Consider the following 14,199-nt stretch of genomic DNA (forward strand, 5'->3'; position numbering starts at 1 on the left):
TAAGGCCTTTCCAACAAAAATCGGAGTGGTTGATTGGTTCAACAGTTATATATGGCCTCTTCATTCTGTAACAGAGGCAACTGCAAACCCAGCCACAACTTCAACTAAACAGTTCTCTCACAATCATCCTTAAGAAATGCTGTGACAACTCTGAAATCTGAGGGCTTTCTCACATGAAGAGCACATTTCAGGTCAGCACCTACAAAGAAGAGTTGTCGATGGGCAGCTCTCTGGACAGGGTTGCAAGACCATTTCTAAACAGTGGAGTTCCATGTATCCTTTGTATGACAAATAGTCCTCAACTAGAAAAAAGTTGAAGGCTTCCATGTCTCTACCCAAGAGCAGTGATTCTAGCAAGAGGAAACTAGAAAATCATACACAAAGCCATAAAGAACCCAAGCTAATATCTAAAGATTTGCAAACTTCTTCTGCTGTGATGGATCTAAGGGTTCATGCATCTAGATCCTCCAGGTTGGCATTTTCAGAAATGCTCCCTGTTCCACCCAAGAGGAAGGCAGATCTCTGAAGTCTCAATGTGAGGTTGAAACGATGGTGCAGGGATGAGGGATTTAGATTTGTGCAAGAGGAGCCTGTTCCGAAAGGATGGGCTCCGCCTTAACTGGGATGGAACCAGGCTTCTGGCATCAACATTTACAAAGGAGATAGAGCAGCTTTTAAACTAGAATTTGGGGGAAGACCGACAGTCACTCAAAAGTGCGTGGTTCGGAAAAAGGCATCTTTAAAGGATATCACAGGGCAGGTAGGGCATCCTGATAGCGAGGTTGCAACTGAAACCATAGTAGATCAGGTGTCTTTAAATAAAGAGAAAACAGATTTTCAGGATTGCAAATTAACACTGTCAACTGCTGAACAAGTTGTGAATAGGAACAAACTTGTTTAAAATGTTTATATGCAAATGCCAGAAGCCTAAGAAATAAGATGGGAGAGTTAGAATATATTGCACTAAATGAAAAGATAGATATATATATATAATAGATAGATATAATAGGCATCTCTGTCTTTCTTCTATGTTTGTGCAGCACTGCGTATGCCTTGTAGCGCTATAGAAATGCTAAATAGTAGTAGTAGTAGTAGTAGTCTCTTGTAACCAGAGCTAATATTGTGATGTCATAATGCCTCAGTCCACCAATAAGAGCCAACCTCATCAGTAATGTCACAATGGCTTGATTGTTCTATACTTGGCTCACTTTTATTACATAGCTCTTTGAGCAGGGACTGTCTTTCTTCTGTGTTTGTACAGCGCTGCGTACACTTTGTAGCGCTCTAGAAATGTTAAATAGTAGTAGTAGTAGTAATCTCTGAGACCTGGTGGAAGGAAGATAACCAGTGGGACACTGTCATACCAGGATACAAATTATATCACAGTGATAGGGTGGATCAAGTTGGAGGAAGGGTAGCATTATCTGTTAAGGAGGGCCTTGAATCAGACTAAAAATTCTGCAGGACATGAAACACATCTTAGAATCCCTATGGATAGAAATTCCATGCATAAAGGGGAAAAGGATAGTGATAGAAATGTACTATCGTCCACCTGGCTAGGACGAATAGACTGATGTAGAAATGTTATCAGAAATTAGGGAGGCTAACAAACTGGGCAACACAATAATAATGGGTGATTTCAATTACCCCGATATTGACTGGGTAAATGTAACATCAGGGCATGCTAGGAAGGTAAAATTCCTTGATGAAATCAGCAACTGCTTTATGGAGCAACTGGTTCAGGACCAACAAGAGGGGGGAAAATTCTAGACCTAGTCCTTAGTGGAATGCATGATCTGGTGCAAGAGGTAATGGTGCTGGGGCCGCTTGATAACAGTGATCATAATATGATCAGGAATACAATATGTAAGCATTTTTAGAAAGGAGAATATGATAAAATGAGAACAGTAAAAAAAAAAAAAAAAAAAAAAAAAAACTTAAGAGGCACAACTGCAAAGGTCAAAAATTTACATCAGGCATGGATGCTCTTCAAAATATTCCATGTATTAAAAAAGGAGGAAGGAAGGGCAAAAGCCAACATGGTTAAAAAGTGAGGTGAAGGAAGCTATTAGAGCTAAAAGAAAACTCTTCAGAAAATGGAAGAAAGATCCAACAAAGGAATACCTGCTATCGAGCAGGAAAGAGCGGGGTATAAATGCCACAAATAAATAAATAAATAGGAAACAGTATAAGGCAAGTCAAATGCAAAGCGCTGATAAGGAAGGGCATAGAGAGACTTTGAAAAGAAGATTGTGTAGGAGGCAAAAACCAGTGGCATTCCTAGGCTGCCTGACACCCGGGGCGGATCGTCGATGCATGCCCCCCCCCCCGGTGAAATTACACACCTCCCCACCAGCAAAATTACACCCTCCTCCCCAGGTGCATTTTTACCTGCTTGGGGGGGGGGGGGGGGTGCTGCGCGCCTGTTGGCTCATTCCCTCCCTGCTGCTCCCTCTGCCCCGGAACGGGAAGTAGCCTGTTCCGCACAGAGGGAGCAGCAGGGAGGGAACGAGCGGACTTGGCCAACAGGCACGCGGCACCCCCCAGCGGCGTGCACCCGGGGCGGACCGCCCCCACCGCCCCGCCCCCCCTTGGTACGCCATTGGCAAAAACACAGAACATTTTTTTTTACATATATAGAAGGAGCCGGCAAAAGAATCAGTTGGACTGCTAGATGACTGAGGGATAAAAGGGGCAATTAGGGCAGACAAGGCCATAGCAGAGAGATTAAATGAATTCTTTGCTTCGGTCTTCACCGAAGAAGATGTGGGACAGATACCGGTGCCAGAATTGGTATTCAAAGCTGACAAGTCAGAGAAATTGAAACAAATCTCCTGTAAACATGGAAGATGTAATGGATCAATTCTACAAATTGAAGAGTAGAAAATCACCAGGACCAGATGGTATGCATCCCGGAGTACTGATAGAATTGAAAAATGAACTTGCAGAGCTATTGTTAGTAATGTGTAATTTATCTTTAAAATCAAGCATGGTACTGGAAGATTGGAGGGTGGCCAATGTAACGCCAATTTTTAAAAAGGGTTCCAGAGGTGATCCGGGAAATTATAGATTGGTGAGCCTGATGTCAATGCCAGGCAAAATGGTAGATACTATTATAAAGAACAAAATTACAGAGCATATACATAAACATGGATTAATAAGACAAATCCAACATGGATTTAGTGAAGGGAAATCTAGCCTCACCAATCTACTACATTTCTTTGAAGGGGTGAACAAACATGTGGATAAAGGTGAGCCGATCGATATTGTGTATCTGGATTTTCAGACTCCTGAGGAAATTAGAAAATCATGGGATAAGAGGCAATGTCCTATTGTGGGTTAAAAACTGGTTAAAAGATAAAAACAGAGAGTAGGGTTAAATGGTCAGTATTCTCAGTGGAGAAGGGTAAATAGTGGGGTTCCCTAGAGGTCTGTGCTGGGACCGCTACTTTTTAACATATTTATAAATGAGCTAGAGATGGGAGTAACTAGTGAGGTAATTAAATTTGCTGATGACACAAAGTTGTTAAATCGCGAGAGGATTGTGAAAAATTGCAAGAGGATCTTACGAGACTGGGCATCCAAACTGCAGATGACGTTTAATGTGAGCAAGTGCAAAGTGATGCATGTGAGAAAGAGGAACCCAAACCATAGTTACCTGATGCAAGATTCCACATTAGGAGTCACCACCCAGGAAAAGGATCTAGGTGTCATAATTGGTGATACGTTGAAACCCTCTGCTCAATGTGCAGCAGCAGCTAAGGAAGCAAATAGAATGCAAAGCAGTTCACATATCATATACAGGTACTTATTTTGTACCTGGGGAAATGGAGGGTTAAGTTATTTGCCCAGAGTCACAAGGAGCTGCAGAGAGAAATAAGTAAAATACTTTTAATTGTGCAATTAATCTTCAATAAACATTTTAATTAAATGCAGCCTTAATTATTCTATGTTGAATGTGTGTGCGTCCCACCCAGGCTCTGCTCATGTGAATACCCACCTGCAAAGTACTCGCTATCAAAAGTAGGCCCGTACTTACAGTATAGCACAGAGCCGCATCACTGCATCAACCTGCATGCATGAATGAATAGAACCCCAGGGTTAATGCGCATTCTTACCGCTTGGCTTTAGCTGCTACCACACGATAACAGCTAGTTCAAAAATGCAGGCTTTAACCTAGAGGCACTGAAATCGGTGCAGTGCATTCACTTGTACCAGAAATAACTATCATTTGCCAATCATCATGCACAAGACACAGATCTCGTAAGATAATTAGATTGTAAGCTCTGTCAAGCAGGGACTGTCTCTTTATGTTCAAGTGTACAGCGCAGCGTACGTCTAGTAGCGCTATAGAAATGATAAGTAGTATAACGGGAAACCTCTGAAGCCAAACAGTTCGCACCGCTCAAGACACAAATGAACTTCCTAAAGCCTCAGACATCTACTACTACTACTTAACATTTCTAGAGCGCTACTTGGGTTACGTTGCAGCGCTGTACAATTTAGCAAAGAAAGACAGTCCCTGCTCAAAGGTGCTTACAATCTAAAGGACGAAATGTCAAGTTGGGGCAGTCTAGATTTCCTGAATAGAAGTAGGTGGTTAGGTGCTGAAGGCGACATTGAAGAGGTGGGCTTTGAGCAAGGATGTGAAGATGGGCAGGGAAGGGGCCTGGCGAATAGTGAATGCACCACAAGACAAAAGCCATGTATTAAACATAAGAACATGTTAACAAGTTTATATTCTTTGAACCGACTGTTAGGAAGAATTTCCACTCATACTTCCCAATTTGTGTAGTGAATAGGGGCAAAGTCCCTCAAGGCATCCTTCTGAATCAGTAAAACTTCCCTGCATGAGACAGAGTTCCAGCCTGAATGAGACAGACTGGATGTCACAGGCAAGATTTCTATTAATTCACTAGAACAAAAATTAACCCCCTTCCACCATCGTTTCTCCGTTTATGAAAAGGGAGTTCAAAGAAATATAAAAGAACACTGTACCAAGCATATTTGATGTGGGTGAATGGAATTACAAAAGCTCCAGTACTCAGGGACAGTCAGTCTCTTTATTTCATTCATAAAGATTTGAAAGTGTACATCCATTTTGGATTATATGCTTGTCATACTTTGGCAACTTAAACGTTTCAGGAACATTTCCCCAAGTTTAAAATATTAAACCAATTTTGTCGTACTTGATTCTGATTTTAATTCAGAAGCAATATAGAACATGACTAATCATTTAACCTTTCCACAGTACAGAAAAGGGGCAAAAAGGCTAAAATAATGTGTTTCTCAAAACCAATAACATGCTTAATAGCACAGCAGCAGCAATAACAATAATACCCCAGTCAAATTGACCATGAATACAAACTTTTTAAAATATTTTTTTAAAAAGGTGTGATGTTCAGTGAGAGTTCAAGGAAGTTTAGAACTAAAATTCAGCAGTAAAACTTCTGTTGCCACAATTCATATTAAATACTGTTGTACTACTGCCCTGGAGATGATACGTTCAAGCCTAGGAAAGGGAATCAGGGTGGTGGTTATGTTTCTGGCGGCCCCTGCTGGTCAGAGAGTGGCATAGAGAAAGCACCTTGGAGGACGTGCCCCTCCATCCGTCAGGCTGGTGAGGGTACCTTGAGCCACGTGGATGGCGGCGTGGGGGAGCAATGATGAGAGGGATCAAAACGTCAGAAAAAATTTTTTTTAAGTAAAAATACTGCTGTATGTTTTAATATTTGCATAAGGTTTTTGTGAAAGTGATTTTTAATGCTAATTCTTATGTAAATGATTGCAAGTTTAAAGGTGTTTACACAATATATACATTTCATTACTTACAAACAAAAGCAGAACATTTTATATTAAAAAATAAACTAGGATACAGAAAGGTTAGTAGCACCATGAAAAATGTCTTTCAGAACTGTAGTCTTGAAATTTCAACACATACTCAGTGCATTTCTTCTCTTGGTTGATTAAAAAAAAATATAAGAAAGTGCCATTTTGGTACTGGAAGGAAAAAAAAAACCCTTCATCTTCTGATCCTCCACAAAACCTCAAGTATAATTTCCATTAGCAGGAGATTAATCTTTCAGTCACTCCGTTTCTAGAAATGCACCAGGTACTCCTCAGTATGGCACTTCAGTGAGGTACATCTTAATAGCTTGTATTTTCTCTCTTCCTCTCATCCTTTTTGGTTTTTTATATATTTTTTGCTTTGTTTTGCTGTTTTGCATGGTAGCACCATTTGTTGCAGCTGGAGGACAAGACGCCTTAGCATTTGTTTTTCCAATCTGTTATATAATGTTCTTCAAGGCGTTACGTCCGCTTCATACAAACTTGACACCGACTGACTCGTGTTCTTAAGTCACCAGCTTTCAATGTTTCTGACTGAGGTTTACTGCAATTCAAAAATAAATAAATAAAAGGTTTGCAATTCAGTGTGTACTACAAAATTCAAACTATCACTCATCACAGTATGGCCTCCCGGTGGAGGTGGCGGACTGTTCCAGACTTTAAAAATAAAAATAAAATGTAAATTGTCCAAGAACCAGAGTACAAAAAGGAGGAGTCAATTTATAGATAGAATCTTGACCAGACACTACCAATCTCATTAAATAAATATCTATTATATATGATAATGGAGAGTTCTCACAGTATAAACTCACTCAAGCAAGACTACACCGAAATGATTTATGTCTCTAAGGGTGGACAAGCTTTTCAATCATAGAACTTCTCCGTGATTTATATTTATGTGAGCAAAACAACACACCCGTGCTCTTTTCACCAACTGGTTAATAACCTATTATCAGAATTTAAAAAGGCATGGGATAAGCATGTGGGATCGCTTAGGAACAGGAAGAATTAGGGGTTACAGAGGATGGGCAGACTAGATGGGTCATATGGCCTTTATCTGCCCTCATGTTTCTATGGCAAACAGGAGTGTACGGATGGATAATAAGCCACTGGATTCTATGTGTAATCAACCCCCCTGGTAAACTGAATTTGTAAATTTTCTCAGGGGATTACGAGACTGGTACAGAACACTCCAGATTCACTGAGGGGAGGGAGAACAGCATGAGTGGGAGGGTGAAGAGCCCAGCCACGAAGGAGGATTGGCAGAGAGTGACAATGGGTGTCATAGCTGGGGTGGAGTTGGAAGGTGATAAAGTGATGGGATTAGTGAGCACATGGTTAATGGTTGCCTTCACCCCTGCCAAGACCCGTGAGAGGAGGGGGTGTCCTGGTCAGGCCCAATAACCTAAGGTTGAATAAAGAGGTATTTTTTTGCCAACAAAATCATTAGCTGTGAGGAGAGCTCCAGGTAGGTAGAAAGGATTAACTCAGCCCGGGAGCAGAATGGGAAAGAGCCTGTTCGGTACCAGGCAAGGAATGGAAAGGTTGGTGACAGTGCAGAGTGGATGCAATTATAGGAGAAATCTTACCCAGGGCTGCAGAGAGATGGGGGGCAGGGGGGACAAAATTCCCCGAGCCCCGTGCCGCAGTCCCCGGTCTCACCCGCCCACCCCCAGCTCCGTCGACAGCCCCCCTCTGTCCGCCCCAGGTCGAGCCCCCTGCATTCAAATCACAGCGTGTGAAAGCGCAGCGGCAGATCGCCTCCCTTTGGGCCTTCCCTCCCTGTGTCCCGCCCTCGTCTGATATAACTTCCTGTTTCCGCGAGGGCGGGACACAGGGAGGAAAGGCCCAAAGGGAGGCTATCTGCCGCTGCGCTTTCACATGGCGGTGAGGCGCTGTGATTTGAATGCAGGGGGCTCGGCCCGGGGGCGGACAGAGGGGGTCTGTCAACGGGGCTGGGGGTGGGCGGGTGAAGACTGCGGCATGGCGGCCCTGATCTTACCAAATTACTCTTTAAAAACCAGCATTAATATTTTATAACGAATGTGTGATTTTATAGGCAACCAATGAAGATCCACTAAAGATGGAGTAATATACTATACATATAAATCCAGGAACACATGGCACCTCTCAAACACAGGCTCTTGCACTTGAGGCAGATTAACTCATGCTCCCCTGCATTAGCAATCCTAAAGCGTATAGCAGTGTTAACGTCATCGGATAGGCACCTGCTAGGATTTCTGTAAATGCTGCAAAAGCCTCTGAGGCAACTGGACACAAATGCGAGATTGATTTCTGGGGTTACCAAATCTACACGTGTTACCCCAGTCCTCAAACAATGACATTGGTTACTAGTAACTCAACGAATCAAGTATAACGTACTGACTATTATTCATCAAAACTATTTACTTTGTATTTTCGACAAGCCTTAAACGTTTATCGCCCAAAGAGGTCCCTCAGATTGGACAATGCCATGCGACTGTCTTTGGATCCAATAGTTCCAATGCATTATGCAGAGACTAGAATAGCCGCTTTTACTGTGGCTGGGACACAGTTATGGAAGGCACTTTCCGGGCATCTGTCGTTATGCGGTAGTGCGTCTCAATTCAGAAAGCTACTGAAGACACATTTGGTTGTGCCAGCATTCTTTTGAATGTCTTAGGATCTGCATGAAGAAGTGTGTCTGGTTGTGTATAATTTTTATTGTTTTAGATTTATCGTTAGGTTTATTATGTATGTTATTTTGGAAACCACCTAGATTTTAGGTGGTATATAACTTTTTCAAATAAATAAATGCCCCCTCCCAAAATATTCTGGAATCCCCACACTTGGCTACGCTAAACGGGTGCCTAGCAGTACACGCCACATGCGCATCATTAGCGCCAATAATCGACAGTGACACATAGGAACTAGGCGTTATTCTATCAGGTAGTGGCTACGTGCTATAGCATGTAACTACAAGGAGGCAAACGTGGGCGTGTCACCAAGCGTGCACAATTCATGGCATACTATCAGTTGCATGGGTTGATTGTCACACCTAGGCATGCTCACTTAAACCAGCCATTGACACGGTGCAAGTGATCACGCCTAACTTTTGGTATGCCGAACTGGGTTTGCCCTTATATTCTATGATGGTTTTGGTGTGCCTAAGTTGGCGGGAAGCATGTCCCATTGTGATGCCTACTTCCTGTCACCAAATTACAGAACTACCCCTTAAGTCCCCAGATGCAGAAGTCCAAAGGTCACCTCAATCCGTTCTGTCATTTGTCTACTGAAACCAAGTCACAGCCAGACATGACCTCCTCTTTACGTGTGTTTTTTGTACTAAGGACGACAAATCAGGGGCGTAGCCAGACAGCCAAATTTGGGTGGGCCTCAGCCCAAAATGGATGGGCACAGAATTCAGTCCCTCCTGGCCCCCCTCCACTCTGCTCTCTGCCTCTCCCCCTACCCTCAAACACAAAATGTTAAATACCTGAGCTGATGGGGATCCCCAACCTGCACTAGCTGAAGACTTCCTCTTCCGCAGGCAGCCAGTGCTCTTTCCAAACAGCAGGTGGCAGCATTTGACTTGAGCTGACACCGCTGCCAGAAGTCAGTACATGCTCAGTGCTTCTGCATGGGTGAAAACTGAGCATGTGCAGAGGGGCCAATATGTGGCGCTAGCTGCTGTTTGGAAGAGCATTGGCTGCCCGAGGAGGAAATCTTTAGGCTTTGCGGATTCCCACCAGCCACATCAAGAGTGCCACAATTTTCGGTGGGCCTGAGTCCAAATTGGGTGGGCTGTGGCCCACCCAGGCCCACCTGTAACAACGCCACTGTGACAAATGAAAAAGCATACAAAAAAAAAATATATATATAAAACGATTAAGCACACAAGAGTTTTACTCCAAATAATGGATGAGAATTTCATCTGGCCTTACCTAAACATTTCCAGCATTTCCACAGTTGCCAGCCAGAAACTGTACGAGTTGGCATAGTAATTACAAGTCCCTTGGCCATGACATTCAATAAACGGAGCAGATCGAAATTCTTCTAAACAGGACCCCGGAGATGCTAGAGCCTGTCCCGATCCTTCTGCACCGGCACTAGTGTGCTGAAAGAAAAATAACACTAGAAATTAAAAAGCTCTATTGTACCCCCCTCCCCCAACCAATTCAGTAAGAGCCATCTTTAAAAGACCTAAGAACATTCCTACTCAATATTTTCACTCAGCTGAATTTGCTCCAGTTTTACTAATTACTCTGACAAGAGAACAGGGCTGAGAACCAGAATTAAGCACACTGCCTCCTTCGATTCACCTAGTTCAAGGATACTTAAACCCAGTATCGCTGGTGTAAATGCCCAGAACATTGGCATACATCAGGGGCATAGCCAGACTTCGGTGGGAGGGGGGTCCAGAGCCCGAGGTGAGGGGGCACATTTTACCCCACCCTGGTGCCGCCGGCCCCCCCCCCCCCGCCATTGATGACCCCCCCCGCCACCAACTTTGCCCCCCCCCTGCCGACAACCCTCTCGACCCCCCCTCCCGCCGTCAACCCGTCACCTACCTTTGCTGGCGGGGGACCCCAACCCCCGCCAGCCAAGGTCCTCTTCTTCCCGCAAAAGGCTTCCTTCTGTTTCTGACGTCCTGCACGTTGTACGTGCAGGACGTCAGACTCACAGAACGAAGCCTTGCAGGGGTTGGGGTCCCCCGTCAGCAAAGGCAGGTGACGGTGATGGCGGGTTGGCGGCGGGAGGGAGGGGGTCGAGAGGGTCGTCAGTAGGAGGGGTCCAGGGCCAAATCTACGGGGACCCAGCCCCCCCCCCCCCCCAGCTATGCCACTGACATGCACCACCCACACAAACGCCAATATTCCAGCTAAACGCTACTCTATAAAAAGGCACCTAAATGTGGTGGACATACACCGGGGCGGAGCCTGGGAGGAATGTGGGCGTGTGCGCAATTACACGCCTAACTTATAGAATACTATCAGTTACGTGCATATCTCTTGAATCCAGGTGCAAGCATTTATACCAGCTCTCTTTCTGGCACAAGTGCTCACATCTAACTTTTAAGCACTTATATACCGGGTTATGTTGGTATTCTATAAAGGAAAGTGGAAGCCTACCATACTTTACAGAATTGGCTCCTATTAAGACACCCCTTTATAATGCTGCCCTCTATAGGGGAAGTTCTATAATTGACCACAATACTGACATATATGAGCACATCTGCATTTAGGACTGGATTCAGTGAATGGCACCGAAATTTGGGCAGTGTAAAAAATCCGCGCTATAAAGGGCGATTGCTCTTTATATAATTGTGCTTAGCTTCGATTTCTGCATCCACCTTTGGGCACAAGGACTTACCCCAACTGAAACCGGGGTGTAAATTCTGGGGCGTAAGTTGGGCATGGATCCCCCTAGTTCTAGAACAGTGTGCTCATCTAGAGAAAAAGTTCCCGAATTGCCCACGCCCCTAAACCCCACTACAGATGAATTTACTTGGCTGCGCTAGGGTTTTGCACCAGGTTTCCCTGTTTTTTTAAACTTTGCTTGGCAAGTTGTATTGTGACTCCTGAAGCAGGTGGTTTCACCACCGAAACACGGACTGCGTCGGGTCCAGTTACTGGTGCTTTGAATAAAGGACTCTCTTACTTCACCCCATTGGTTGGTTGTGTTTTGTGGCAACCCTTACTTTTGCTTTGGACTACTTATAGAGGTTTCTACCTGTTTTTGTGTGTTTGGTTTTGCTCATGGCCCTCCCATGCCCACACCCTCCTTCTGGATTACACACCAGGGGTGTAGCTACGTGGGGCCACGGGGGCCTGGGCCCCCGTAGATTTGGCCCTGGACCCCCCTACCGACGACCCTCTCGACCCCCCCTCCTGCCGCCACCCGCCATCGCCGTCTGCTACCTTTGCTGGTGGGGGACCCCAACCCCCGCCAGCCGAGGTCCTCTTCTTCCAGCGCAAGGCTTCGTTCTGTTTGAGTCTGATGTCCTGCACGATGTCAGACTCACAGAAACAGAACGAAGCCTTGCAGATCAGCCATCGAGGGATCCTCTTCTTCCGGCACAAGGCTTCGTTCTGTCATAGAGTCATAGAAACAGAACGAAGCCTTGCAGATCAGCCATCGAGGTCCTCTTCTTCTGGCGCAAGGCTTCGTTCTGTTTATGTGAGTCTGATGTCCTGCACGTATTTCTTTGAATACTGACTGCACAGCAATTAACACATACTGGAACATACAACTACCTCCCTCTAGGGGCACGATATATGACTGTGTCTTTAAAAATAATACACATCTTTTCACACTTCATACCATCATGAATGAATAGCCAATCCAAAGAGAGTACCAGCCGTGCGGGCATACTGGGATTTGGATGGTCTGGCTGTGAACTGCAATCACCATGGCTGGAGCTTCACATACTGAACACCTGAAGCAATGGATCAAAGCAAAAGGTTTGTAAGACAGACTGAACCCACACTGCAGTGGAGGAGTGGCCTAGTGGTTAGGGTAATGGACTTTGGTCCTGGGGAACTGAGTTCAATTCCCACTTCAGGCACAGGCAGCTCCTTGTGACTCTGGGCAAGTCACTTAACCCTCCATTGCCCCATGTAAGCCGCATTGAGCCTGCCATGAGTGGGAAAGCGCAGGGTACAAATGTAACTAAAAAAAAAAAAAATTCAAGAGAACCAGTCATAACAGAGAGTCAAGAGATATGTGTTACACAAAGGGGCCTGGGTCCCCCCCCCCCACGTTGGGCTGAAGCCCCCCTCCAAAACTGTGGAATCCATTCAATGGCTAGTGAGGATGCAAACTCAACATGGCCAAAGAGTCCCGGCATCAGCGGCTTGAGGTACACCATCGACTTTCTCTGTCTTGCATCACCATAAGGAGGAGGGGGGCTTCAGAGTTCCCTGCCGGCAAAGGTATTATTTTTAATTGGGGGGGGGGGGGGTGTTGGAAATGCATTGGCCCCTGGTGCACCCCCCCCCCCCAAAAAAAAAAAAAGTAAAACAGAGGGCTGGCTACGTCCCTGCCATTCCCTGGAGAAATGTATCACTTATAAAAAAAAAAACAGACCTACCTATACTCAGCATACATGTAATGAGCACCATTTTAGAAAGGACATTCAAATTGGAAATTAGACTTCCAGGTCGGGACATCTGAAGTTGCACTAGTATTGTAGAACAGGACCTGCTGACAAAGAGCCTGTGCTACAATACACGGATGGTTCTAGTGCATACCGCTGGCACATAAAGGTTCAATTCACATCGAATGAATGTCTACGTTGTATTGTGTTTGTACCTTTGCAACCTACACTATTTGCTTATTTTTCCTTCTTTTCCTCATCTCCTTTTCTGTCAATAATTTTGTAGCTCTTTCCTTCTTCCTCTTAGATTTTTAATTATTAACAACGGTACAGTCTGTGCAATGTGAGGTTTATCAAGCACAAACTAACTAAATAAATAAATAGCAACACAGGCCTTCCTGTAGAATCTCCAACCCTAACCACTAGGAGTGACCTAGTGGTTAGGGTGGTGGACTTTGGTCCTGAGGAACTGAGTTCGATTCCCACTTCAGGCACAGGCAGCTCCTTGTGACTCTGGGCAAGTCACTTAACCCTCCATTGCCCCATGTAAGCCGCATTGAGCCTGCCATGAGTGGGAAAGCGCGGGGTACAAATGGAACAAAAATAAAATAGATACTATTGGAGATTCTACATGGAATGTTGCTACTATTGGAGATTCTACATGGAATGTTGGAATGTTGCTATTCCACTAGCAACATTCCATGTAGAAGGCTGCGCAGGCTTCTGTTTCTGTGAGACTGACGTGCAGGACGTCAGACTCACAGAAGCAGAAGCCTGCGCGGCCACATTGGTGATCTGCAAGGGCCGACTTCTACACGGAATGTTGCTAGTGGAATCTCAAATAGTAGCAACAGTGGAGGAGTGGCCTAGTGGTTAGGGTGGTGGAACTGAGTTCGATTCCCACTTCAGGCACAGGCAGCTCCTTGTGACTCTGGGCAAGTCACTTAACCCTTCATTGCCCCATGGAAGCCGCATTGAGCCTGCCATGAGTGGGAAAGTACGGGGTACAAATGTAAAAAAAAAAAAAAAAAAAAAAAAAAGCTCTCTCCCCACCAAGAGTTCCTGAGCCCCCGCACTATCTCTCCATGAAGGGAGCCTGAGCCCACTCCTGACTCCCACCCCCCCACCCCATCGAGTTCTGATCCCACAACACCAAACCCTGCACCGAGCACATCAGCTTCGACTTCCTAGAGCTCTATCATCAACCCCCCCCCCCGCCCCGAGACCCGTCCAAATGTCTTCCCGGGCAACAGCGGGCCCCCGTCTGCTGCTGT

The 14,199-nt window shown here is 45.1% G+C and overlaps 1 protein-coding gene across 1 annotated transcript in view; it reads right to left on the bottom strand.

Annotated features, from left to right (window-relative positions):
• Positions 1–5,393: 5,393 nt before the first annotated feature.
• Positions 5,394–14,199, bottom strand: part of COL4A5 (collagen type IV alpha 5 chain) — a 377,606-nt gene continuing 368,800 nt past the window's right edge. Inside the window, 3 exon segments of the mRNA XM_030209194.1 lie at positions 5,394–6,391; positions 9,771–9,943; positions 12,151–12,265. Of these exon segments, the coding sequence (XP_030065054.1) occupies positions 6,310–6,391; positions 9,771–9,943; positions 12,151–12,265 (370 nt within the window). The 3' untranslated portion in view covers positions 5,394–6,309.

Source organism: Microcaecilia unicolor, chromosome 7 (assembly GCF_901765095.1).
Source record: "Microcaecilia unicolor chromosome 7, aMicUni1.1, whole genome shotgun sequence".
NCBI classification, from domain to species: domain Eukaryota; kingdom Metazoa; phylum Chordata; class Amphibia; order Gymnophiona; family Siphonopidae; genus Microcaecilia; species Microcaecilia unicolor.